Below are 26,351 nucleotides of genomic sequence, written 5' to 3'. Positions count from 1 at the left end.
CTTTGGCCCCCATCTCTCTAGGCACCACCTCAGCTTAGATGTTGCCTGTTATTCAATTGGCCATACTACCCCGTTTTACTGGAGATTCTTGCTTAGCGTCGCTCAATTGCTTCCGCTTTGGGTTTGGTGAGTTCGGGGTCCTGATCCACTCCCCGACGATCTCAACATCTAACACAACTTGCGCGAACCTTTCGTATACACACTCTCTTCGTGATGACTATTCTCGCAAATTTTGCGGCGAGTAACAAAGACTTTGGGCCATACGAAAATCACAGGTCTCTCAAGGTATTCTGGCAAAACAAAAATGCATCTTGGGCCGTTCGACCGTCGGACTAGACGTTCTCGCTGCGCGCCGTGCGCTATCAGCCACTCGAAGGTACGGCAATCCACCCCTGTCTTTACTATTGCTATTGCCGCAAGCAATTAGGCTTCTTCGAATTATGGTCTCCTAATTCTCTACGATCGAAGTGTTCCGGTTCAATTCCATGTGCTCAATGCCAGAAACGCTGCATTGAATGTATATTTCCGGCAGTGTCGGCTCCGAGCAACGGAGCTACAATCCGGCTAGCCAAGGGGAAGCTCTTCACGGCCAAGTCTTTCGCAACGCCTGTCACGCAACGACCTGTCCCGCCGCTCTCGGATGAGACCATTAATTACATCTTTTATTTTGATATTTTTATACGCAAGAACAGCTTCACCGGTCAAGGGCCTGAATACGTAGCAGACGTTCAACAATTAGCCAAGACTTGCGGCCAAACAGGAAGAGGCCCACATAACCATCTGCTGGACGCAATGTTGGCTCTGGGTGCTATGCAAGCAAATATCCTTGGCGCATCAGGCTGCCACAATAGTCTGCGTTTTGCGCTTGAACATTACTTGCAGTCCATAACCTCTCTCCGAGAAGCTGTCTTAGACTCCACATTGGCACGGAAAGATAGCATTCTCTGGTCAACCTTTTTCCTAGGGCTATTCGAGGTTCGTAAAGCTCAACAAACCTATCCGGATGCTCTTGTGTACTTAGCCTCGAGATTTTTTTGATAGCAAGACAACGAGCTAACATTGGCAAAAGTTGCTTCAAGACGCCTCTGGCCAGAAGTGGCTACAGCACATGGTCTTCGGCACATCTCAGGCTCTCATCGCCAGCGGGCCGTCAGCATGCACCTCGGGAACAATGCGAAAGTTCTTCATACAGGCACGAACTTTTGAAGTCTGTAGAAGCATAATATTCAACCAGTCCAGCTTCCTGGCAGCACCAGAGTGGATGAAGGTGACACAGAATTTATCGGAAGAGGCAAACATTCAAAGTCGGGTTTCTGTAGATGATATCCTGAACATAATTGTGTTATGCTCCAGGCTTAGAGCACGGTAAGTTTGACCGCTTTTTGTTTTCTCGTGTGATGTGCGTTAAAGAGCTAATGTTGATATACAACTCCAGTACGGGCCAATTCATTAGAACTTACGCCAGCTTCCCCGGAGTTGAGGTCCCATCCATCGATGCGCTAGAACTTGCCACAGAGGGCTTCTATCTTCGCGATGCACTTGAGACTTGGAAGCTTGATGCATCATTTTCATCTGCCCAACACAATGAGATGCTTCTCGCAATGAGTTACTACTCGGCAACAAGCATATATCTCTCTGGAAACTATGACTACGACCTACATCACTGGCAAGCAATGACCGTTGCGGTACCAGTGCTAAGCCGAGATGAGATAGTGAAGCATGTTGAAGGCATCTTGCAGACAACCAGGGAAGCGCTTCGATCCTCTACTCTATCGCCGCTTCTGCACCTTTTCCCACTACGAGTAGCAGGGGCAAGGTCCCGAGAACATTCCCAGCGGCAGGCCGTGACTGAGTGTCTGCTCGAAGTCAAAAAGCAATTTGCTGTTGCCGATGCGATGTTGGTCGAACTCGACGAGTTGTGGTCTTTAAGTCCCATTCAGACACCCTTAGACAGCTGAATAATGTTAATTCCCATCTTGGTACGCCGTGTCGAGATCGCAAGTTTGGTTTGTGATCTACTCGGGTTTCTTGTAGTTCGGTGAGACTTCTGACAATTGCCTTTGGTGCTCCCCCTTCTCAATCATGTCTTTGATGACTTCGTCTGCGACCTTCATAGCCTGAACACCCGCTGGCGCACCACAATAAACCGTTGCTTGGAGAATCGCCTCGCGGATTTCAAGCTCTGCCAGCCCATTTCTGATCGCCCCTCGGATATGGATTCCAAATTCAGCCCAGCTCTTCAGAGCAATGAGCATGCCGATGTCTGGTGTAGGCGTTAGCTCGAGGGCATACCACCTAGATGCATACCATGCACAATTGCGGCAGGGCCCAGCTCGAATTAACTTACTTAGCAGGCTTCGTTGCTTGCGTTCCAGGCCAGGACGCGACCATATGTTTCCCCAAGCCCACCTATTTTGATTGATCTTAGATTGAAATTACGCTCAATGAATGGGTCGATATCGGGATTCATACTCCGTAATCAGCTCTTGTTGAGCAAAGGCGAATTCGCTAGAGCCATTGCGCATCGCGGTCTCGACATAGCCCTCTCCAACGACTTCGCGCCGGTTCTTCAGACCAGCTTCAAACAGTTCGGCGCGCAGCTTTCTGCTATTTTCGGATGACATCTTTGCTCTGAGGTTTGCAGGAAAACGTCGGAAACAGGTGAAGGTTCAAAGGCCAGTGCTACAGAAAAGCATGAGACCGAATAATACTAATATCTCTCCCCGTTTCACAAGGAACAACTCATCATCCGTGTTCGGCAGAGCTGCGGAACCAATTGAGGGGTCACATCCGAGCTTAAGGTGATAGAAATGACCGATGGCGCCGAATCGATCCGCAACCGGGGGAAAAGCCCACACCCCGCACTACCCCGATAACCCGCACGAAGTGTGAGGGCTATCCCGCGTTATCCCGTCTGCTGCATTCGATAGCTGATCAAGTCTCAGATTTGCATCTCTAGCATCGTTACTGTATTCGGCACATCTAAGGTCTTACTGAACCAGCTTAAATAAACTCCAGTAGGTCCTTCTTTGGCCTCTGAGCCAGCTTCCACTTTCCCTTATGTCCTTGCTCGTCTTGCTGATGACTTTCCTCGTGAAGACCCGGACTCTGCGCTCCTTTGTGGTTCCGCTGATTCTCATCATCATCATCATTATCCGGGTTCCCAGGCTCGGGATATTTCCTCAGATGCTCGACCGCCCAAATTAGCTCCTCGGAAAGTACAGGCGGCGTCCGCCCCTTGCCCCTTAGCGTCGGAAGACCGGCGACACGGAACAACCAGTTGAGCCACTCAAACGTCTCACCAGTTTCCCAGGCAATGTCGTGGAACTTTCTGCCTTCCTTCTCGACGAGCTCTTCCCTTTCCCTCTCCCATCGCTCCTGTTCCTCAAGGGACGGCAATGCAACGGACTCTCTGCCAGAAAACACTCTTGCCAATGCGATGGCCTGATACTCAAAACTCCTGAACGTGAGAACCCTTGGCATACCAACAATCCCCAACGTCTGAAAATCCTGGAAGAAGGTATGCCAGAAAGTCTTGATAAGCTTCCCACTTTTATAATCGTACAAGGCTCTTCCTCCATTGGCTTCCGAGTTCCAGAAGGGGTAAGAGGGTTTATAGCCTGTGCAGTAGATGATGTGATCGACATCGTCGAGGTATGAGTCGTCTTCAAAAATTACACGCCCGTCGAGACGAAACTCCTTGATAATCGGTTTCCAAGCAATGCCCGGAGGCGGTTCGTCGCCATCCCAGCGGGACTTGGACCTCCGGGACTGATAAACGGGGGCACGGACTGTCTGAACCAGTTCTTCTGTCACATCATGGCCAGATGCAGAGTTTCCGATGGTAACAATTTTCTTTCCGGTATAAGGTTGTGGGGTGCGGTAGGTCTTGGAGTGCACGACGCGGCCCGGAAATTTCTTGATGTACTCGTCCAGACCCTTGACGTGAGGAACCTGAAAGCATACTAAGTTAATCCAGATTCGAATAAGCGGGTTGCAGATTCATAAAAGGCTGTACTCACATAGGGTACCGAGTAGTGGCCGTTGGCGAAAACTACTGCATCAAACACCTCTTGCCACCAAACGTCGACGTTACGCGCAGCGTCAAACTTGCGCAGAGTCAACCTCCACTGCTCGGGCCTGTCTTTGGCCGGAATTCTTGTCACATCCTCAACTGTGGTGTTTAGTACCAGTATTGAGTCGGTCTTGTGGAGGGAAAAGTAGTTCTCAATATATTGTCGTGGAATCCAATGCGGCGCAAATGGTCCGTAAGCGAACCTGGAATCCGAAAATGACATCGCAATGTCAGGGACATTGGTACTTCAAAATGTTATCAGCAGCCATCTTTCGCATATCATGGGAAGTTTCAGCAAGACTTACGTCAATGAGTGATAAATCGGAGTCTGTGAGTAGCGTTCTCGTTGACTATGGGGCTTGACCTGGGGAAGCTTGCCCGGGATCTCCACTGCGGGATCGACATCGGGCGGGAGGCTCCCGGGTTGGAGTGGAGGTAGCTCTGATGGACTTGGATCGTAGATCCTAAAAGATTGAGTCAGTCATAACGGTCAGGATCAGAACCAAAAGGGAACCAGTACCATGTTCCGCCCGCGGACTCTCTTCTTTCGAATACCTGGATTCTTTCAAAGTAGTCTTCCGCTTGAAAAGCTGCAGCGGTAACAGCACCTAGTCGATATCGGAGACATGTTAGCCACTACCTTCAACTGAATGCTTGCATTAGATGATCTGCCGGCGGCTTGCATCTTTGCATCCGGAGAGCTGCCATGCGTGGCCCAAGAGGTACTTACCCGCAGCGCCCGCGCCAATAATGGCTACAGACTTGATCTTCCGTTCGCCTCCCATTATGACAGTGCGTCTTAAAGCTCAGACCAACAAATTACGAGGAATGGCTCAATCCGTTTGTCAGTCAAAGCGGTCTCACAAGCACATTTACGGTGTACAAAGTATTTAAAGCACAAGAGTCCAGAAGGAAATGAACTTCGCAATCGAGTCAGGTCAGATCCATTTGTCATCTATCAGATGTTAAGAGGGGTTTTGGTTGGAAACTGGGTTGATCGGATGTATTCGCCATCTGTCGCCATCCTCAGAAGCGATTTCACCATCGCTGCGTCACGTGAAGAATCGGATGTATGTTCGGCATTGCGAAGAATCAAGATGACAGTTGAAATAAGAGGTCTGAACCTTGCCTTTCGAAAGTCAAATTGCTTGTATCTAGAATAATATCTCAGCTGAGTTTATGCAGAGAGGTCTTGAAAGCTTCTATCTAAGCCGAAAGCGAGAGGACCGAAGCGCAGTGTCTCCCGGCCGGGCCGGCCCGGATGCCGCTATCTCGTTTGATTGAGCGCTCCGTCTCGCAGATTAAAATTGGGACCACCGGACTAATAGCTACCGCTTAACAAGCTTGGTGATAGCCAACCAATGCTTTCGACAGACCGGCCTTGGGATTACCAGTTTCCAACTACCTTCTCGCCCAACATTGCTCATAAGACCAAAATCGATCGTTTCGAAGCTGCTCTGGCGCTATTACTTCTACCCAAGACTTCGAATTCAGCGGAGTGCCGGGTTTGAAGTCCATTCGGACCCCGAGTGAGGTAGGCCGATGCGACCATCTCGGACATCATCACATTTGAGTCGGTCGCCAGCTCAATCATACAACCTACTACTTTCGGTTCGCAGAATCAACAATACGTTTTGATCTTCGTCACCACCAGATTTGTATGATTTCACACAATAAGTATGATATGAACACCAACGGAATATCGAGTTCCGATGCCTATGTCTGCTGTGCTAGATAGCGAGTCGTACATCTGACATAGCGAGTCATTGAGGCATACTTCTTAATGCTCGAATCATCTTCAGACGTGAACCCATCTAGCCAAGGTAGGCGACCTCTCCAACACAGGCGACAGAAATGCCATTGCATCTCCAACTCGTACTCGAGGACCCCACACACACGATGGCACTCTGCAGCAATGCCACGAAGTTGGTCGCGTTTTGGTCGAAACACCGCACTGAAGTTTCCGTTAGGCACAAGATTCTGCCTTGTTGGACCTGATCTGGAAGCTCCTGATGCATGAGCAAGGATGCTCAGACAGGCCTCACTGGCTCAGGGGGGCGCAGCTTCCGCAACCAACAAGGGCGCTTACAGCTCAACGTCGTAGGTAGGAAATTGCGTCCCGGAATATTTCTCAAAATTGTGCTGAACCCGATGATTGCTGGTATTTATACCACTGAGAGGCCGAGGACTCAAGAGTGTGGGCTTCTAAAACACCTGCTCATCGATTAGTCCCTCAGTTGCCGTCGCTTGACAGGTTCAGATTTCAATACACAAGATTTCACCCATCATCCCGCTTCAACTATTATACAATGCAGAATTCCCCACCGCTTAAGGTCGCGAAGCGCAGGGCTAGGCCCGTGAAAGCAGCGCAGCCGAGCACAGCTTCTTCCCCTTTGGCACCGGCCACAACGGGGACGACGCCCGATCAGCCACCACGCCGAGCTTCAGTCAATGTTCCTTCTTGGAATCAATTCGCCGGCCCTAGTTGGACCCCAAATTCTGAGAAGCCTGATGAATCTGAGGTGGACACCCCGTCGAAGAAAAGCGTCCCCAGAAACAGATCAACATCTGCGATGTCGTTGAAATCGGCAAAACCTCCCCACATCGAGAGACCTGACAACCTTGGGCGAAATTCTGGCGAGCTTGGCAACGTCACTCGGGCTAAGCCATCTTTGCACAGTTCTTACACTTCCCCAAGCCTAACCTCTGAAATTGAAAGACGAAATCAACGGCCTGTCGTACAGGATCGAAGTGCAAGCGAGCAACCTTCAACGCCAGCAAAGAAGCTTAGCGGCCCCCAAATCGACCGCAAACTTGAGTTCATGATCAAGGCCGGCCCTAAGGCAAAGTCTGCGGGCTTCCTCTATGTACAGGTCACCCAGCCACGCGAGATCAAACAACGTCTACTCAAAATCGGCGTCACCAAATTCCTTCCAGAAAAGCGTGGCAAAGACATTCAGTACCAGTGCAAACACCCAGAGTTTTTTGAACATGAAGATGCACCAGCAGTGAAATTCTCCTGGAACGGCTTTGCCGAAAAGCTGGTCCACGCCGAGTTGACCAACTTTTGTCGATCATGGGCCTGCGGCTGCGGAAAGAAGCACAGAGAATATTTCGAAGTGAGTGATGAAATCGCTCTGGAGGTCTGGAGCAGATGGACAAAGTTTTGTGAACAGGAGCCGTGGGATTCCCAAGGCAGGCTGTTGCCAATGTGGGAACATAGACTGCGGCATAGAGTTCGGTTCACCGACTCAAAACAAGATTTCGATCATGGAGAGCTTGCCAAACACTGGCGAACATGTGTCTTGCCAAGTTCGATAGAGCTCCTCATAAACGACACTCGGGTTCTCTGGAATCATATCTACCCCAATCGTTGGCATTTTGCTGCCGTGGCGGAGGCACTTACAATGGTTTTCATATGGCCAACTTCTTTCTGGACATCAATGTGGTGGAAGGTGGTTCTCGTTCTAGCTATGCTGGAACTATTTTGCCTGGACGGCATGTACATGAAGGAGTCTTTTTCCAGCCTTCTGAGTGGAAGTCTTCAACGCGTCAAACTTTGGTCGCTATCGGACTTGCCAGAGCATGGGCCAGACCTAGAAGCCAAAGATCCCTCGCCAGCCGTCTCTTCTGAGCAGCAAGCTCAAAATGGGCTTCATGAAGATGCAGACACAGAGATGATGGAGGATGTTCCCAATGGCGAGGATGACGACATTGTTGATGGAGAGTGGGATGAGTCTGATAACAGCAGTGACGATGATCAGGTTATGGACGAGGATGTTCTTTCTGATCAGAGTGCCTAGGCAACCTCTACCAACTCACGACTGAGTAAAACCAAGCCTAAGCGAGTGATATTAGGCACAAGCTTCTTTCCGGATTACAGTAGTAGGCAGCGAAATTCCATAGTGATGGACTCTAACTGAGTCTCAGTATCTTGCTCTTAGTTCAAAGGAAATTTCAACTCCGTTTGGCCATTGCTATGTTGACTAATACTGCTCCTTAATCACTATGATAACAATGAGTCCGAGTAGAAGGGCCAAAAGTTTGAGTCTCACGGCTAGACATAATTGGAATTTGTACAACTATGTCATGATGCGCCGCCAAGGCGATATTGAGGAATTGTAAAACACCAGGCTTCCTTTCCAGTATTGTGAGGAAATTTGTCTGCTCTGAGTCCATGTTGATCATCGGGAGCTAGTTTACCCCGCTAGGCCGCCTAGCAAACGTCCCGCTTATTGTTTTGTACCTCTCTACTTCTTTTTTCCCAAAAGGGTAAAAGCCTAGCATAGGAATTACGTAGATCCTGCCAAGATTGCTGACAGTCCCCCAACAGCACCCAATCTTCCCAATGCGGCTCGAAGCTGTGCCTTGTAGTCTGAGACAAGCAGGGCTGAATGCGAATCTGGCGCGACATGTAAGCTCACTGCGCATGCAATTTGTTTGCCAAATTGAGACTTTGGACGTCCTCTGTGGGCTCAGTCGGGCTCAGCTTTTCGTCGCCAAGGCGCCAGTTCCGACTTGATGGAATAAGTTATTGCGATGATTTGACGAATCAGCCGCATAGCCTCGATCCTCTAACTTAGAACCTTGTTTTTTGCTTGATTTCTCGAATTGATAGCCACTATCCAGGCAGTCAATATCCTCTAGCCACTTCAAGCTGATCTTGTCATTATCGCTAACATCCATCTCACACCTCGTCGCACATATAAGAATGCAAGTCGGTGCAATAGAGGAGAATCGTATCTCCTGAATATTCATTCACACATCATATCAAACCATTTCAACTCTCAAATCGGTCACCATGAAATTGCAAAGTGCTCTAATCAGCCATCTCCTCCTGGGATCAGTCAGCGCCCTGATAGCACCGACTGAAGCCCATACCGCCCTACGGAGAGACGACCATAATTCTTCGGCGCCATCAAACCAGTCATCCATCCAATGGACAGAGTGTGACTTGGATTTTGGAGAGGCTGGCAACGCTGTTTTTGACGCTATGCCGGAGAAATTTCAGTGCGCCAAACTCGAGGTTCCGCTGGATTATACCAGTCTCAGTTCTGGTGAAACCATCCAACTCCAATTGATCAAGGCCAGCGCAAACAAAGAACCCTACATGGGGAGTATGCTGTGGAACCCCGGCGGACCAGGAGGCTCTGGCGTCGAGTCAGTTGCTGCTCTGGGGCTCAAATTGCGAAAGTAGGTCGTTATCAGCATCATTGCTTCTCATCTGAGGTGCTAACTCACTGATTGTAGCATCGTTGGAGGAAATTACGATATCATTGGATTTGATCCTCGGTAAGTATCATGCCATTTTAGCACCCCGTCTTTATTACGATCATAACTGACACATTTACAGAGGCACTGGCAAAACCATTCCATATGTCTGCAACGTGTCATCGGCTGAGACTTCTGTCACCCGACGTGATTTTGATACGCTACCCAAGGGTGATATCTGGAACAGTATCAAGACGGTAGACTGGGAACTCTGGAAAGTCACGGCCGATGCCTGCTTCAGAGACTATGCCAAATACGGCCGCTTCGTCGGCACACCTTTCGTTGCCAGAGACATGATTTCGATCGCTGACGCCCTCGGTCAAGGCCCCAAGGTGAACTACTGGGGCGTCTCCTACGGCACCGTCCTCGGACAAGTCTTCGCTTCCATGTTCCCTGACCGCGTGGGACGTCTTGTCTTGGACAGTAACCTTATCGCCGACGACTATGCCGATACCACGTGGAAGACCGGCCAAAGAGACACAGAGCGCGCCCTACACCACCTCTTTGACGAGTGCGTCGAGGCTGGTCCTGAGGCCTGCGTACTGGCCAACTTCACCGGCGCCGACACTACCGGGGACAGCCTGATGAAGGCACTCGAAACTCTTCTCGAGGAGCAGATCAATGACAAAAATGACACCGCCAACGAGAAAGACGACATCGTATCTCTCTTCAAGATTTCCCTGTTGGCAGAGCTCTACAAGCCTCTACAATACCCTCTGGCCGTCGAAAGAGTCCACGCCGCCTTGACAGGCAACTGGACCCGCGCCATCGCCTCGGCAGCGAATGCACTACCGTCCGAATGGAACGAAGGCGGCACCTTTGGCGTCTGGGGCATCTCCTGCGCGGACTCTTCCTTCCGCGTCGAGAACTTGGATGATTTGTACTCTATCTACCGAACCCACTGGGAGGGTAGCTCGTTCGGCGAAGCCAGCGCCAGGCTGCGCATGCAATGCTCACGCTGGAGGTTCGATGCCGCGGAGAAGATCGACCTCAACGCTTTGAGAAACGTCAGGACCAGCTTTCCGGCTCTCATTATCAACGGCCACTGGGATCCGGTCACCCCCGAGAACACGGCATGGGAGATTTCTGCGCGGTTCCGGAACAGTCGGGCTGTTATTCATCACGGAGTTGGTGTAAGTATTTTCGTGTCATTTTCCCCGCAAGTATCAATGCTAACATGTCTTTCAGCATGGATATACCAATCACCCCTCTAGCTGCGTGGACAACATCGTCCGTGAATATTTCCAGAATGGCAAGATGCCCGAGATCGGGACTACGTGCGAGCCGGATATGACTGCATTTGAATATGTCGCTTCCCAAGCAAAGAAGGCAGAGGAGAGTGAATAGTCGAGGGGTAGTCTAGCATTTCGAGGCTTTGTACTTACTTTATGCATCTGGAGTGGCTGTACGTGCATCAGTGCAAGTAGAGAAGCTTTTTGCCCATTTCGCCATTAGGGACTCGGCTTTCTCCCTTGTTTGTCTGTTCACTTCTTCTGGGATCACTTCTTCTGAGACCACTTTCTTTTCTCCATCAGAGAGCATCATCGTATTTACTCATTCCATCAGAAAACTTTCCTTCCCATGCTACTTGCTCCGGTTAGCTACGGGATTGTATAGTCTTACTTGAGAGTTTCCAAGTATCCCGCGTAATCCCACTTCTTGCCATCCCTCCAAAAGCCTTCCACCACCGGCCCATGTGGCGTATTACCGTCTACCGACACCTCATTCAGCCAACTCCAGTACGTCGTCGCCTTCCATCCATTAGTCTTCCAGTCATTAATATCCCTCTCCGGCTGCTTGTTGAAGACCGGCAACACATCCAGCAGACTTGCGTCGTGCGCGATGCAGACCATGACATTGTCCTTGATATCCAGCTCACGCATCTTTGCAACCGACTCGGTGGCCAGGTCAATATCTGTATAGACGGGGTGTTTACCTCCGCGAGGAAGCTCATACCAGGGCGTGGTAGACGCCGATTTTTCGTCCGACGCGTTAGGATGGTGGGGAGTAAAGTGAGAGCATGGGCACACGGCTTTGGACGCCCAATCTCTGCGCAATGCAATGGCCGAAGCGGGAATCCCATCTGGGAGCGGGGTCTCTTCCGACGGCCGGAAGACGCCCGCAAAATGGCAGATGTCACCGCCCAGAAAGACGAATGTGGCTCCCTCGGGGGACGAAGACGGCGTCGTCCGGGCGAGACCGCATATGTGCTCTGGCTGATGGCCCGGAGCCTCAAGAAGGTAAAAGGAACCGTCGCCGAAGAAGTCTTGGGCTTTGAACTTGCCCACCATCAGACCTGTGTCGAAGTTGGCTTCCTCGAGCGGTCGGCCTTCAAACTCTGCTGCCGCTTGTGGATCATCTCTGCCCCCAGGTCTTCCTTTGGACGAGAAGTACCCAGGCCCAGTAACCAGCGTTGTTGATTTGGGAAAGACGGACACATCTCCGCGGTGGTCAAAATGGGCGTGAGACCAGATGCAGTAATCTATATGGTCGTGTGAGAGAGAAGGTTCTTGGGAAGCAATTGAGAGACAAAGGCTCTTACCAATCGACTTTGGATCTACTCCTCCATCCGCCAACACCTCATCGATGCCCTTTGGTACGCTCATGCCAAAGATCACGCTATCTGGCCCCAGCACTCCTTGTTGGGCGCCCTTGGGTAGGTTCCAGTAGTCTTTTCGGACGCCGAGATCGAACATTGCCTTTTTGCCGAGTTTCTCATGTTCAAGGAGGAAAGCTAACGAGCAAAAGTTGATGACTTCATGCCCTTTCACGACTGGCTGAACGAAGGACTCGGCGACGCCAACCATGGCAGTTGTCGTATCGACAAGCTTCACGCGCACAACATTGTCTGATTTTGGAATGTTGGCCATTTCGTCGATTTTGTTGATGAATCTTAGTAGAGTGGGTTAACAAACTACGGGACGACTTAAGGGAGATAAAGAGGGGAGAGATGCCAAAGAAAGTTTCCCGAGCCGCATGGTGCCCCGACGTCATCGGTGATTATCAAATGAACATGTCTTCTCCACTTCCCCGGGTTTTTGCATCCAATGTGGGAAGCTCATTGCTCTATCACCACGCGACGTTGAAGGTGCAGGAAATACTTACCCGAAGGTGCCGCAAACCAGCCAGCCAGTGTAGAGTCGTGCCACCTGCAAGCCACAGCTGCAACTCCGTATCGTACCACCGGTATGCAAAAAAAGTCTCTTCATGTACAAATGTCTAGCGGGGAGTCGAGAGTCCCTAAAATGCAACCTTCCAAACGCCTGCGCGCGTGCCAAATGCTCTAATTTAGTAATATATCGTACCCGTCTCCCATGATGCGAACCTCTTCGCTGCCGAGACCGTACTTTCGTCGCACCAGTTCAAAAATGATCAATCCAGCGCTTGTGCTGGGAACTTGGCGGATGGTGTTCCACCAGAAACCGCGCCATAGCCATTTTCTCACGCCCAACCCTTCCTTTGCGGCCTCTGCGCAGCATTCTGACCAGGTCTCTTTGTAAGCCCGGTAGTAGGCCCTCGCCATCCTCCATCCGTCTTTACGGTGTGCCGGGTCGGCTCCCTTGGTTTCCCTCAATTTCGCTGCCTTGGCGTCGAGTTCCTCGAGGCGATCCCAGTGCTCCACTTGCACGTGAGTCAAGGGATGAAGAACAACTTGTTGGGCAAAGGATGCGCTGAGTCCTCCGAGAAGCAAGAAGATGGGTTCTATAGCGTAGTGCGGACGGATGATGAGAGGCTGCTTGTTGTCATCTTCCGGTTTACCATTCTTCGCAGGTCGCTTTTGGGCCATAAAGTCAACAATATGCTCTTCGAGTCCGCCGTAGTACCACGAGACGAAGCGGTAGTATCCTTGCGCCTTGACGTATTCGAAAACGCTGAAGAATACGGCTGCGCCGAAACTGTCCTTCATGAGGGAAAGACCCCATCCCGCGAAGATGCCACGCACACCAATCTCCCTCAGCTTCTCGGCACTGAAGGCCCACATGCTTCTGGGTTTCCCACCCTCCGTTGGCATGAGGTCGCGGTGATCATACCGTGCCTGGATGGCATCTAACGGTGCCGCGATGAAACTCTGGAGACTTCCGGCGAGAAGTCCTGCAGTGAAGGTCTGCGTCGGGTGCGGTGGTGGGTAGACAGTCTTTGTCGCTCTGCCGCTCTCCTCATGCAGGCTGCCAAGGATCGTGAGGTAGCTGGTATACAGCACGGCCCCGACGCCCACGTTTGCGATGAGCGGCGGCAAGACTTGATTCGGGAGCACGCTCCAGCCGTGCTGCTTCACCGCCGACGTGAGCACGCCCGGCGTGGTGCCCCGCAGATAGAACCATGCCTGGTTCAGCGTCGCCTTCAGCTTAGTCGAGGGCTCCTTGGCGGCGGCTTGGGCGAGCAGCTCGATCTGGGCCTGGTGCACACTTCGCGCATAGGCGAGGTAGTCGACGCGGGTGCGGAAGAAGGCTTTGACAGGAGCGCGGAAGTAAAATGCGATGGCCTGGGCGCTCAAGGCGCGCACGCCAGCGGCCGATGCTGCGGTTGCGGCGTTGCTGCGCGGGTTCTTGTCCGGAAGCTGGGCATCGGGCGGTAGGACGGGGAGGACGCCTGTAAACGGGTCGTATGTCGTTGTGCCGTCATCGAGACGTCGTGTCATTGTATACTGCTTTTCATCGTCCCCTACAGGTGAAATATCCTGGATGAGATTCAAGTCGGCAAAACTTGGCATCGGTTGAGATCGGTTCGCAGATTCTCGATGTGATGACTAAGCGCATGACCCTGGTAAAGTGGGTACCTTTATGCCGGACGTCTCCCGCCTGTGACTGTCAGCACGGGGTACCTAAGGCAACCACATGATATCTCCAATTTGAGATCCCATGACAACCTTCACAGTCCAAGATTTAACTTTTAGGCCTTCCAGAAGAGTTCTTATATCAGCATGAAAAATAATTCTGTTTCACCTCTCGAATTCGAAGTCCCAAAATGAAGAGGGGGGGGGGGCGGGATTCATGTTTTCGATAATACTTATTTCTCGATACGGCAGATACAAGGAGTGATGCAACTTTTATACCAAACTGGGATCCGAGATCACAAATTCTCTCTCTATCTATACACGCATGTTATCATGTTGTTGATGGTGTACATATGAGACATGACCGACAATACTCGATCTTGGATGATGGGAAAAGGCGTGTAGCTATCGAAAAGGTTTTATCGAATTGTTATAGAGCTCAGAAGAGCCCTATCTTAGTCTGGACTCTAATAGTAATAGCAATCGCACATATTGTCGGACGAGCGCCTGAAACTGTAAGTAGACAATCCAAAAATGATTCCGGAGAAGATAAACGCGCACCATATCTAGCATAGCCATGTTGATCGTTCTCGTCAATGCACCATATTGCGTTAGTCAGGCGTTCTTTGAACTTGTCTATTTGATCCTGGAAACCAACCTGGCCACATCGCTGATTACAAGCCCAGCTGTCGTCGCCGTTGCAGTTGCCGTTCTGTGGAAAGTCGTTAGTTTTCATCGATATTTATTTAAAGTCTCACATCAGGGCCACACATACTCCCCACTCTCTAGGGGGTTGTTGGCAAACTACTCTGGCGATTTCAGCTGTAGCTAGACTGCTGAAAAGAAGGACAGCGATAGCGGAGGCTTTCATCTTGGATAAAATTCTATGTGGAGTGTTATAAGAAATCACGATGAGAACTATTATTGAAATTCGGAGGGTGATCTACTCAAAGTGGTCAAGAACACCGAGGGTATTAATAGCTTGATAGCCTGACATCGAGGGTTGCCATTGCCTAGGCATGCCGTTAATTCACACGCTGCAGCGCCAATGATCTCACTCACGCAACTTGAAGTCGATTCCACTCTCGAATCCTGAACTGTCCCAAATTGCCTCTTTACCATGTTTTACCCCGCACCCGATAATCAGTCCTCATACTGAAAACTTTGAGTGATCTTGCAAGTATGCGAGTCAGCAGTCTCAACCCTCGTTGGTGTATTGTATATAGAAATAGGTGGGAATGGAGAGATTGAGGGGCTCTTTGATCTGTGAATGGCTTTGGACATGATTCGAGGCTTTGATCAGTCGGAGGTTCTGTTGCACCGATGGGAATGTGTATTGGTCGAGAGTAATCTAGACGCGGATCCAAATTCGTCTTGGAACGTTGGTTCACTAAACACTCTTCGTGATCATGTCAGGAGTGGTTAAGCAGCACACAGGAGGTACTTAAACTCGAGTGCGTCCCCTCAGTCTCTGCCAATTTTCGAGTGGCAGAAACCTCTCGTCAAAAAGGTTCAAAGAGAACCTGAAGTCTTCTTATGAGACAACAATCATAGACCCAACAGCCTGCTAGAATAAATGCCGAATAGAAGTGGTAATGAAGTAGAAAAGATCGATGTTGTGCATTTCCATTCCCGGGTAGTCGATGTCAGATGCTCCCCGTAAGGTAGGGAGTCTGACTAATCCTACAGTGGTCTGTTGCTGGATTTTACGCTAAGCCCAGCCTCTGTTGGCTGCCTGCCCTACTTACCTCCCAGAGGCCCAGCAACTACAGCTCAACATCCCAAACGACCACGTAAGATGTGGAAAGCTACCCGGCACCGCCTTCATCGTGATCGGCTTTCCGCACTTCGGTGATCTAGTCACGATACATCTCGGGCACCATGGAACTCCCTTCCGAAATACTTGACCAGGTCCGTTGAATCTCTCTCAACTGTGTGCGGTCGGCTAATCCTGCGCCTTCGATAGGTCCTTGATGGGTTGATGGTCTACCAGCCATTGGCAAAAGTCCGAGGCGTCTACTCTCTAGGCGACTGGAAGTTTTTCACGTCACACTCAGCGCGGCTTCCTGTTAATACGCGACACGGTTCCGGCTCCTTGCAGAAGTTTAACCGGGGCGAACTGCCCCCTATCGGAGGCGGCTTCTGGAACTTGCGCTTGGTCTCGCGCCAATGGAACTCCTCCGTAATCAGAATGCTGCAGAAGCACGAATGGTGGAGCGTACCCTTTGATGATCGGAATCGTCTCGAGAAACTCATCCGAATCTGCGACGGGCCTGATGGCGGTCCATGTAGTTGGATCAGAAGTCTCAGCCTCCACGATCTCGATGGACTACGAACTTTCTCGCGGTTGTACTCGTACGACTTTGAGATGTAAGATTTACTCGTCCACCGCCATGTCCTGAGCACTCTCCGTCTTTGCAAAACGCCAGCAAGCTTACTCGAGTCTACTCCCTATATAAGAACGAACGACTGACTCAAGGCTGACGCAGGTTCGAAGGTCAGGATGTCGATGACGACTACATCATCTTGAACTCCTATGTCGACAAACTTAGAACGACAGATTGGTGGACCTCGGACCCGACACGCTCTAGGCACGAGCTCCATTACGGGAAGAACAATGAACACGCGCTTCTTCGACGCTTTTTGAACACTGTCAACCACATAGAGCGCTTCAGTGTTGAGTTCCCTGCGGCACACAGCAAACACGATCTCATGGCAAATTGTTACGACATGCAAGGCGTAGATGAAGTTTTAGCAACAGTGAAACACGGTCTGACCAGTCCGACATTCCAACACTTAGTGGACCTCAGCTTTGCGGTGCCTTCGACGTGGCATATTGGACAATTGGCTGGTGGCCTCTCTCAAGATGTTCGGGATCGCCTTAGGAAGCTACGCTTGGTTATCGTCGACGAGACTGGACCGAGCGGAAGCGCACAATACACCAAGATAGAGGAGGAAAACAACGACGGCGATAGAACGACTATCCTGGGATCGGTTGCGCCGAGTAATGTGCAGGCAACCTATCCCAACAGAGAACATCAGGACGCACTCTGGGCCTTGGTGGCATCTTGCCCCAAACTTGAGGCACTCGGCATCGAGGCGACGCATTATCTCAACTTGGACGTTCAGCAGTGGGACAATCCCCGATTCAAATCCAAATATCTGCGCGACCTCTCGCTCCGCCGAATATGGACAAACATACCGTCGCTTCTACAACTATTGTCGGCGGTTCCGTTATCGTCACAGGATTCGGCGATCCGCCGGGTCAACTTTGACGACGTCAAGATTCACTGGGATGGGGGCAATTGGGAAGACGTTTTTGCGCACCTGAGGACGAACTGCCCTGATCTTGAGATCTTTCGCGCAGAACAGCTCAGCTACTTTTCCAACCATCCGCGTTACGAGCACAATAACAGGCAGTGGGAGAACTATAATTCTATCTGGACGGACGACTACGATGAGGACGCTAACGATAGGCTGTTCTTGCAAATGCTCGATATGAAGCTTATCAAGAAGGCTGGGTCGCGGGAGGATTATCCTGTTTCGGTGTATGATTACGATTCTGAGATGGAGGAAGAAAAACCATAGGTACCCCATTGAAAGACTCAGTTGAAAAGCCGCGAAGGCTCGCAGCATACTGAACACCAGTTCACAGCGCGCACGCTCCTCTCAGACTGCATTCGATCTTTGGTCTTATTCAGAGTCTTGTGCGAGTCCGAAATATTGTGGTTCCAACCAGACAAACAGTCAAATACCTAAACGAGGTCAAACATCGCATGCATTCAGCCTTTTAATCAGGGATACGAAATCCTAGGGAGCTAGGTTCTCAACAGTTCGGCTTCGGCTCCATTGATCGAATCATCGGCTTCGGCTTCAAAGTTCATTCCCGCCCGGGCCCAAGGAAACGAGACAAGCAGAATCAGACATGATAGATGCAATGCAGAAATCGGCGTTTCGATCGGCGGAGAGTCGCATATACAATATCTTTGTCGCACATTGGCCCGGTCCCTGGCAGCATGCAGAGTGCTGCCCAGAAAACTCCCGAGTGATTCTCAATCTTGCCGGTGGTACACTCCGATCGGTGCGACATCGACTTCGGCGACTCTCTGAACGCGATGGAGGAAGATTGGTAGACCAGAATTGATGCAGAGATTCAGCGAGATGTGAAGTTATACGGAAAGGCGAGACGGTGGCACACGTACGACAGCATCGCGGCAGGTTCCCATGTACCACATCGGGTCGGCTCCGATACCCGGCACCGGAACGGGACCCCCGCTGGCCGGGATGGAAGGAACCCCCCACTCTAGGATCAGATCCTTCGGCCCACTACAAAAACGCCGCTCTATGTAGACAAGTCTGCAGCGGGAAAAGCAAGACACCCAGCTGGGGAAGTGGGCAATATCTCCTCCCTCCCCCCCATCGCATTCGCTGAGCGGTGTTCGCGCCTGCTAATCAGGTAAGCTAAGCGGGCACATATCGGCTTGAGTCCGCGCTGTACGCTTCTGCCGCCTTTGCATACCCGCTATTGCGTGATTGGACAATGAACAATTTTTGAGGCCATTGGTACGGGCAACGGCGACGGAAGTTGGAGGGGCAGGATAAGGATCTCTCTAGTTCGATGCCCTCATGGTACACGACAAGGTATCCCGTCTTAGCGAGAGTTGAGTGTGGTGCAGATGGAGGGGGGTTGAAAGCGAGGGGTTTGAGGTAGGCCGTAAGACTTGTAGGAGGGCCAACGCCGGCGCTGACAGTTGAAAAGAGTCAGCAGGTCCGGCAAACTTGGGCTTGCCAGCGTGCAAAGGCCGGGGCCGTGACCGGCGGTAAGCGGTAGGCGGGAGCAATACCGCAGCGCCATGTACTCCTTGGGTCCTTTTTCTGCATGGCTGCTTGCTACCAACGTTAACATTGTAAGGTCCCTCGGGGAACAAGGAAACGGCGGATCCCAAGAGTAGAAAAAAAAGGTACAAAAGTAGGTACACCGATTTATTGAGTCAACGGCTTTCCGGGGCAAGGGTGAGCAGAAAAAGGCGTGCTTTCCTCGCGCTCGCGTCCCATCTCAATGCGGAATTTCTCTTTCCTGCCTTACCTGAGATTCGTCTCTTTTCCTCTTTCTCGGTGATTAGTCTACTTTTCTCCTTTCACCTCATCCCATCTCTCTCGACTCATGACATTCGCTTGCGGTCTGTCACTTATGTCATCGAATTGTGTTTCCTGAGCCTCAATCCTTTGATACTGAACAGCAATTGTTAGCCGCGGAGGACACCAACGTTGTTAGGCTTGACTTTGTTTTCTCTTGCGCGCGGTCCATCTGCAATACTCTATCTCAAATCTGCAGAATCTAGATCTCTCGAGTAAGCTTTTCAACCCCCGGCCCCATACCTACCAAGACCGCACAAGACTGATTCATGAAGGCAGATCTCCCGCCCGGTCCCATCGTGAAATTTTCTGAATGCCACCCTTGTCTGCGCTTCCATAAAACCAATTCTTCACAATGGCACCCCGGAAAGCCAACCCGGCCTCGTCGTCGGCGGCGTCAAACGTCAACCACTCCACCGAGCGCACGCCTCTCCTCCAAGTCGACGAGCCCACGACCCCTCTCCCCATCACCCCGCAAGACGAAAACGCCATCCCGCCAAACGAATTCGACCTCTTGCTCTCCAGGTCCATTCCCTCCACGGGACCCTTCCTCGAGCCCGAGTCGACCGTGAACCCCCTCCTCCGCGGTCCCCGGCGCTACAGCACGGCCTCCAAGCACCGCCGGCCCTCGCTCGCAAGCCGCTCCGACCGCGCCTCCGAGGCCGGAGGCATCGCCGCCGTAGACGATGACAGCGACAACGACGACGCCGTCTCCGTCAGCAGCAGCGTCGCCTCGACACCCTTCCTAAACGGCATCTCCCGCTCCCGCTTCTGGTTCATCTTCTCCGAGATCCTCCTCACCTACTTCATCGCCTGCTTCGACGGCACCATCATGGCCTCGTCCCACCCCGTCATCACGTCCTACTTCAAGGCCTCCAACAGCGCTTCGTGGCTGTCGACGGCGTTCTTGTTGACGTCTTCGGCGTTTCAGCCCATCTTGGGCCGGTTGTCGGACAGCGTGGGCCGGAAGCCGCCGTACGTCGCCACCATGGTCATCTTTTGCCTCGCGACGGTGTGGTGCGCGCTCGCGCAGAGCATGACGAGCTTCATCCTTGCCCGGGCGGCATGCGGACTCGGTGCCGGCGGGATGATGACTCTGGGTAGTATCATTGTCAGCGATTTGGTTCCGATTGAGTGAGTGGTTCCCTTCAGCTTGCAAAAGTCTTTCTTGTGCGCTTTTGTAAGAATGCACACGAACGTCCACTTCGACATTACCTCACCATGAGAAGACAGTCACCGTGAGAAGGGTTTGAAAGCTGACAATGACACAGGAACCGCGGCGCATACCAATCCTACATCAACATGATCTACGGCGTGGGATCCGCCCTCGGCGCGGCCCTGGGCGGCGCCATGGCCGACCACCTCGGCTGGCGCTGGGAATTCGGCATCCAGGTTCCGCCCCTCATCATCTGCTGCATTATCGCCATGATCGCCGTCCCCAGCGATCTGGGTATGGCTGGCACCAAGCGGGAGAGCTTCGTCGAGGCCCTCAAGGCTTTTGATTTCAAGGGCTCCATCCTCCTGACCACGGCCATTACCTTCTTCGTTCTTGGTCTTGTAAGTTTTTATCTCCCGTCTTTCCGGCCTCGTAGAATTGCATGAAGGGAATCTATTAGGCAGTGGCGTAGCCAGGCTCTTTGAACACATTAACTAACGTCTTCTTCCCGCAACGTTACAGAACCTCGGAGGAAATGTTCTCCCATGTAAGTGGCTTTCAGATCAGTCCCCATAGATATGATCTCGCCCCTCGTGACTGTGAGCTAACGAAGATCCAAGGGTCCCATCCTCTCGTCATCGCATCTCTCGCCATCTTTGGCGTCTGCTTCCCCGTCTTCCTCTACGTCCAATCCTACGTCAGCCGACCCATCATGCCCCTTTACCTAGTCCGGCGCTCGCCTCGAATGAACCTTATCTTTTCCAACTTCTTCGCGGCTCTCCTCAGCAATGCCATCCTCTTCAACATGTAAGTCTGCAGTGTAGTCCCCGTATACATCTAGACACCCCCGAAGACAGGTTGCTCCTCCAAGAAAACTTCAAACCCTGACGCACAACAGCCCCCTCTTCTTCCAAGCCGTCCTCCTCACAACAGCAACCTCGTCAGGCCTCAACCTCGTCCTCCCCTCCATCGTCTCCTCCATAGTAGGCACAGCAACAGGCTTCCTGATAACCTACACCCGCCGCCTCAAATGGCCAGCCCTCACCGGCGCAGTAGGCCTCCTCGTCGGCACCATCGCCCTCTCCGCCATGCGCCGCGGCTGGCCCTCCTGGGTCTACCTCCTCTGCCTCGTCCCCTCCTCCATCGGCCAGGGCTTCCAGTTCCCCGGTACCTTCATGGCCGTTTTGGCGGCAAGCGAACAGCGCGAGCAGGCCGTCGTCACGAGCACCCTCATCCTCTGGCGCTCGCTCGGCATGGTGTTGGGCGTGGCGAGCAGTAGTCTCGTCGTGCAGAATGCGCTGGTGGGGTATCTGGATGAGTACGTCCAGGGGCCGGAGAAGGACGAGGTGATTCGCAAGGTGAGGGAGAGCGTCGAGTCGATTGTGAAGTTGCCGGCTGCGTACCGCGAGCAGGTCGTTATGAGCTACGAGGCGGCATTGCGGACGACGTTTCTGTGTTGTGTCGTGATTGCTTTTGTTTCGGTGGCTCTGCTTGTCCCGATCAAGTTGCCCAGACTGGGTGCGAGAAAGACAAGCCGGTAAAGGAATCGGGGCTAATATCTATCATCCACTGGTAATCATGAATTTGGGGGGAAAAGTTGTCGCTGCGTCATCTAACATAGCATTTGTGTTGCATAGATACTTTTAGCATGCTAACGGAAGCATTTCGCGGTTCCGCATCATCTTACAAGCTTCAATTTTGCCTTGCCTTAATCCAAGCCTAAGCCTTGTCTTGCCTTGCCTTGCCGTTCTCATCGCCCGTTATAAATACACGCACACACCCCCTTTAATAGTGACCATTCATCCCATTAACCCGCAACGCATCAAGCTCATCCTTGGTCTTACGGTACAACTCCTGCGCCTCGCGCTCCCTCCTGCTGACGAACCCGACCTCTTCCCTCAGGGCGCTCAGACGCCGCTGGATCGCCACCTCCTCGGAGATGGCCAGCGTCTTGAACCCGCTGAGGGCGTTGTTGGCCTTATCCAGGGCCTCGGCGGCCTCGCCAATCTTGTCCTTGAGCATCTTTTGGCGCTTCTGGTAGCCGCCCAGGTGCAGGCCCAGCTTCTTCTCGAGCTTGATGCCCTCCTCGGCCGTACTGGCGATGGAATCTTGGATAGACTGAGATGATGGGATTAGTACTGGGAAGCAAATGGAAGCACCAAAGACGGCGCGGTCTGTGGTGTAACTTACGTCAAAGGCATTCTTCATGGCTACCTCCTCCTCTTCTTCGTCGTCACCGTAGCATCCCAGACCGAGGAGCAGAGAACTCTTGCTCCTGGCCTCGAAGGACACTTGAAGTTCGGCGGGGGACGGAGTCGGCTTCGTCTCCAGCATAATCTGGAGCCGTGCCTCTGCAAGGTCGTCGTCGCTGAGGGTGTCTAGCCGAGGAGCAGCGCCGCTAATCTTGGAGCCGGGCAGAGGATACTTGACGGCATCGTTGGCGACCAAAGCAGCAGCCTCTCGCGCAATGAGCGCTTCGGCACTGTCCTGGAAAGACTCCGCATTTGAAAGCAGAGCCGAGACGTCCACCTTGGCCGGCCGCGGCAGCTGTCTCTGCATGACCTGTGTCCGTCTCCGCGCCTCCAGTGCTTCTTGTGCGGCCTTGATTTCGCGTTCCCTACGGTCTCTCTCTCCAGCGTCTTCCATTAGCTGATCCTCGTCCAGAGCAACCTCCTTCTGGTCTTCAGGAAGTTCAAGCTCCCACTCGGTATCTTTGGGCTTGGGTAAAGATGCAAGGCCTTGTCTCAGCTGGCTGCGTAGGGCCATCTCTCGCATCTTGACATCTCTCGGCGTCGCTGAGACGAGGGCTTGGCTACCGTCGGCGTTCAAAGCAAAGCTGTCGCGGGGCGTCCTCATCGGAGTCTGTCCAACGCGTGCCGGTGTTTGGCCTACGCTATCTGTATGCATTGGTGTCGCCAGGGGGTTCGGTGTCGCAACCACTTGCTTGCGGGGGGCGACGCCATCGAATCCAGTCGACTCGGTTCCTTCGTGTAGCGGAGTATTCTCGCCACCGAGTAGTGAAGACTGGGTGTTCGTTAAGGCTCTGATATTCCGGATCTCGTTTGCGATGTGGTCTTCCTGGGCGGGAGCTCGAGGGGTTCGGATCGGGGCGTTGTTGTTCAGGGTCGAGTATTCGCTAATCAGGCCACGGGTTGCATCGTTCTCGCTCTGGCGCGCCATCATGCTTGCCCTCTCGCCCATCATACCCATCTTGACAATCTCCTCCAACTCGCCCTCGCTGACTTGAGGAGCAGGCAGATTCAGCGCTCTTCTCTTGCTGCTCTGCTCAGCCTCTCTGATCTTCTGCATCTGACCCGCCTTCACGGCAGCCTGGAATGATGCTGAGGGCGCCTCCTTTTCCTTCTTCCTCCTCTTGTTGTCTCCATCATCGTCGCCATCGCCCTTACGCTTGCTCGCGAGCTGTTGTTTCCTCGGGTCAAAAGCCTCTCGCTGGTGCTCGTTTCGGACCTGTTCTTCAGCGGTATCGTAGAACCCTGGGGCGGCCTTCTTCTCAAAAGGAATGTCGGCATTGTAGTCCATCTGGCCCTTCTTGCGCGTGACGACCTTGATGTTGATGCCGGCCGTTTTGAGCTCGCGTCGCTTCTGCAGCGCTGCCAAACGGCGCGACTCCTCCTGCTGACGTTCTCTTGCCTTTCTCTTGGCCTTTTTGCCCTGCGTGTTGGCTAGACGCGCTCGGGCTTCGCTCAGCATCTCCTTTTCATCCTCGTCGAGATCGATCGTGTCGGGTCGGGCGGGCTTGCTCTCTGGGTCTGGGTCGACTTCGCCAGGGCGCAATCGTCTAACATCGTCGGCGCTGGGTGCCGATGCCTCGCCGCCATCGATACCAGTGAGTCCAAATTGGCTAGCTTCTCTTGCTTCGGCTTCGTCGAGGAGCTTCTGGTATCGCTCGAGACACTGGTTGGCGGTTCGGCCGACGGCAGGAGCGATGGTGCGCCATTGTGTCGGCATAAGCTTGGCGAGGTGCAGAAGCTTCTCGTCCTCCTCTTTGCTCCATTCCGTCTTTTTGATGCTCGGGTCCAGCCATTCGTTCCATCTTGCCTTGCACTGCTTCGGGGTCTTGCGCGCGAGCAGTGACGAGACACGCGCCCACTGGTTCAGACCATATTTTGACACTGAGGCCTTGAGGATTTCATCCTCGATGTTGGTCCAAACGCCTCCCTTGACGACACCCATGATGACGACGAGTGCTGAAGATATTCGGATTGCGGCGCGGGTTGTGGTTGTCGAAAGTCCCCTTCGCGAGGGCGTTGCGCGAAAGAAATTGTGATGCGAGGCCAATCGTGAAGGATGGGTACACAAGGCTGAGAGCGGCTTGGCATATCTTAGTCAGCTCTTGTAAGTGGTAGTGATTGGCTCCACATCGAGAGCCTAATGCAGCTCACCGAGACACACCTCAGCGTCTCGGTATCCTCGGTGAATTCTGAAATTTCCAAGAGAACTTAATTCCCAGTGTAGTTACCGGATTGAAAGTCCGACAGGGCCACCGGTGCAAGCTTCTCTCTGTCTAGAACGTCTCAAGCCAAGCGAAATAAACTCTTGCCAGAAATGCTTTGACCCAAAGTATACGAAAGCCGATTGTAGCAATCGCATTTCTAGACAGTCAGAAACACACCATTCTTGCGTCTTCCCGATTCTAGATAATGGCGGCATTTTTACGAAGCCCGCGGTTTCGAGCTGGAAGTTTAACATCGTATATGCTGCTGCCCTACTCAAGCAATGTACTGCGAGCATAGATCGAAGTCAATTACGACGACACAAGGTGAGGGTGCATGGATCTTGGCATTGATTGGCGGCCCAGCTCCGCTACTAGATTGATAAGAGCAGCCGCATTCATGAACTCTCAGCTTGTCACCCCCTCACTTTCCTTATTCTGCTGCCGAGGCATAGTAGCATCCACGCGTCCTGTTGGGTTGAAAGAGAGGGGTTTCCTCTGTCCTCCGATGCAGCACAATAATCAATTACAAGAGGACATATGTGTGGTGGATGAGTTGTTCGTGACGAGCTCTGAGCACTTGCTTTGCAATATGGCGTGGCTTCTGGGGTTCACGCAGTTGAGCGGAGCCAACACAAGATGCCGACTCATGCTGTTCAACAAGCCGTTCCCTGGTATCAGGCACCGCGGAACACGGCAGCAGGCGATCCAAACAGCACCGAGCACATGGCGAGAAAGGCAATGACAGCACGTTGTCGCTTGCGCAAAACACCGTCTGACAATTTAAGAGTGGCCGTCTCTCAGAGTCCAAACAAGACAGCGCACCCTCGCGGGAGCCCAGGGGATATGCCGTCGGATGGCGGCAAACACATCCCCCCAAGACGCAGATGGGATAATTTATCTACGACCAAGTGGTCCGAGTCGCTCTCGGGTTGTCTTGAGAGGGGCCACCGAATCGGAAACCGGAATACGATAACGACAACGATGAGACGAAACCTGCCGACCTTTCCAGCCCAGTGAAAGAGAGGGGGAACTTGGACAGAATTCATAGAGAGCAGGGCAAACTTCCAGTGAACGTGAGGGAAAAGCGTGGCGTCTTCCAGGAGAGTGGTTCCGCGGGACCGGTCCGCCAGTCGGTGCTGAAACATGCCGACCACCGAACCTTGTCGAGTCGTGTTGGACGAAGTATTGCTGTGCTGCCATTTTGGGCATCAAAGTTTGTGCTGGCGTTCAGGTAAAGGGGAGGAGACGGGAATTGTGTATGCAACATGTCTTTGTGCAACTACCTAGGTACGTGGCACCCCGCGCCCGCGCGCACGAGAGGGTTCATTGACTGTCTTTTGATAAACCGGACTTCGGACATCTGAAGCCTGCTGAACTGCGACAGCGATGGTACTACCTAGGTGGTTAGGTACGACGAGTTGACAGGCTGAAAGTTAACAACGTCTTTCTGGCGAGCCGGTGGGCGTTGGGACTCTGTCACTCT

At 52.4% G+C, this 26,351-nt stretch overlaps 10 protein-coding genes across 10 annotated transcripts; 5 read left to right on the top strand and 5 right to left on the bottom strand.

Moving 5' to 3' along the window:
- Positions 1 to 304: 304 nt before the first annotated feature.
- On the top strand, positions 305 to 1,958 carry CCOS01_09767 (uncharacterized protein; the record flags this gene model as incomplete). Its single annotated transcript, XM_060457924.1, has 4 exons — positions 305 to 422; positions 533 to 975; positions 1,070 to 1,365; positions 1,436 to 1,958. 4 exons carry the CDS (start codon positions 305 to 307, stop codon positions 1,956 to 1,958), a joined length of 1,380 nt encoding a protein of 459 aa, XP_060311089.1.
- Positions 1,959 to 2,015: 57 nt separating this feature from the next.
- CCOS01_09766 (carboxymuconolactone decarboxylase) lies at positions 2,016 to 2,624 on the bottom strand (the record flags this gene model as incomplete). The annotated part of the gene is made up of 3 exons (XM_060457923.1): positions 2,016 to 2,263; positions 2,348 to 2,409; positions 2,473 to 2,624. 3 exons carry the CDS (start codon positions 2,622 to 2,624, stop codon positions 2,016 to 2,018), a joined length of 462 nt encoding a protein of 153 aa, XP_060311088.1.
- A 379-nt stretch (positions 2,625 to 3,003) lies between these two features.
- On the bottom strand, positions 3,004 to 4,860 carry CCOS01_09765 (uncharacterized protein; the record flags this gene model as incomplete). Its single annotated transcript, XM_060457922.1, has 5 exons — positions 3,004 to 3,954; positions 4,023 to 4,320; positions 4,381 to 4,539; positions 4,596 to 4,683; positions 4,806 to 4,860. 5 exons carry the CDS (start codon positions 4,858 to 4,860, stop codon positions 3,004 to 3,006), a joined length of 1,551 nt encoding a protein of 516 aa, XP_060311087.1.
- A 1,524-nt stretch (positions 4,861 to 6,384) lies between these two features.
- Positions 6,385 to 7,878, top strand: CCOS01_09764 (uncharacterized protein; the record flags this gene model as incomplete). The annotated part of the gene is made up of 1 exon (XM_060457921.1): positions 6,385 to 7,878. One exon carries the CDS (start codon positions 6,385 to 6,387, stop codon positions 7,876 to 7,878), a length of 1,494 nt encoding a protein of 497 aa, XP_060311086.1.
- Positions 7,879 to 8,876: 998 nt separating this feature from the next.
- CCOS01_09763 (uncharacterized protein) lies at positions 8,877 to 10,693 on the top strand (the record flags this gene model as incomplete). Its single annotated transcript, XM_060457920.1, has 4 exons — positions 8,877 to 9,268; positions 9,326 to 9,367; positions 9,429 to 10,479; positions 10,535 to 10,693. The coding sequence occupies 4 exons, from the start codon at positions 8,877 to 8,879 to the stop codon at positions 10,691 to 10,693; spliced, it is 1,644 nt and encodes a 547-aa protein (XP_060311085.1).
- A 272-nt stretch (positions 10,694 to 10,965) lies between these two features.
- CCOS01_09762 (uncharacterized protein) lies at positions 10,966 to 14,057 on the bottom strand (the record flags this gene model as incomplete). The annotated part of the gene is made up of 4 exons (XM_060457919.1): positions 10,966 to 11,828; positions 11,889 to 12,238; positions 12,452 to 12,508; positions 12,652 to 14,057. The coding sequence occupies 4 exons, from the start codon at positions 14,055 to 14,057 to the stop codon at positions 10,966 to 10,968; spliced, it is 2,676 nt and encodes an 891-aa protein (XP_060311084.1).
- A 1,944-nt stretch (positions 14,058 to 16,001) lies between these two features.
- On the top strand, positions 16,002 to 17,708 carry CCOS01_09761 (uncharacterized protein; the record flags this gene model as incomplete). The annotated part of the gene is made up of 3 exons (XM_060457918.1): positions 16,002 to 16,031; positions 16,087 to 16,490; positions 16,610 to 17,708. The coding sequence occupies 3 exons, from the start codon at positions 16,002 to 16,004 to the stop codon at positions 17,706 to 17,708; spliced, it is 1,533 nt and encodes a 510-aa protein (XP_060311083.1).
- A 1,903-nt stretch (positions 17,709 to 19,611) lies between these two features.
- CCOS01_09760 (major facilitator superfamily transporter) lies at positions 19,612 to 21,953 on the top strand (the record flags this gene model as incomplete). The annotated part of the gene is made up of 5 exons (XM_060457917.1): positions 19,612 to 20,390; positions 20,528 to 20,813; positions 20,935 to 20,959; positions 21,033 to 21,219; positions 21,311 to 21,953. 5 exons carry the CDS (start codon positions 19,612 to 19,614, stop codon positions 21,951 to 21,953), a joined length of 1,920 nt encoding a protein of 639 aa, XP_060311082.1.
- Positions 21,954 to 22,197: 244 nt separating this feature from the next.
- CCOS01_09759 (myb-like DNA-binding domain-containing protein) lies at positions 22,198 to 24,606 on the bottom strand (the record flags this gene model as incomplete). Its single annotated transcript, XM_060457916.1, has 2 exons — positions 22,198 to 22,530; positions 22,603 to 24,606. The coding sequence occupies 2 exons, from the start codon at positions 24,604 to 24,606 to the stop codon at positions 22,198 to 22,200; spliced, it is 2,337 nt and encodes a 778-aa protein (XP_060311081.1).
- Positions 24,607 to 25,542: 936 nt separating this feature from the next.
- Positions 25,543 to 26,135, bottom strand: CCOS01_09758 (uncharacterized protein; the record flags this gene model as incomplete). Its single annotated transcript, XM_060457915.1, has 2 exons — positions 25,543 to 25,640; positions 25,931 to 26,135. The coding sequence occupies 2 exons, from the start codon at positions 26,133 to 26,135 to the stop codon at positions 25,543 to 25,545; spliced, it is 303 nt and encodes a 100-aa protein (XP_060311080.1).
- Between the last annotated feature and the right edge of the window lie 216 nt (positions 26,136 to 26,351).

This window comes from Colletotrichum costaricense (assembly GCF_030867565.1).
Source record: "Colletotrichum costaricense strain IMI 309622 chromosome Unknown Scaffold_10.1, whole genome shotgun sequence".
NCBI lineage: Eukaryota > Fungi > Ascomycota > Sordariomycetes > Glomerellales > Glomerellaceae > Colletotrichum > Colletotrichum costaricense.
This window is presented reverse-complemented; position numbering and strand designations above follow the sequence as displayed.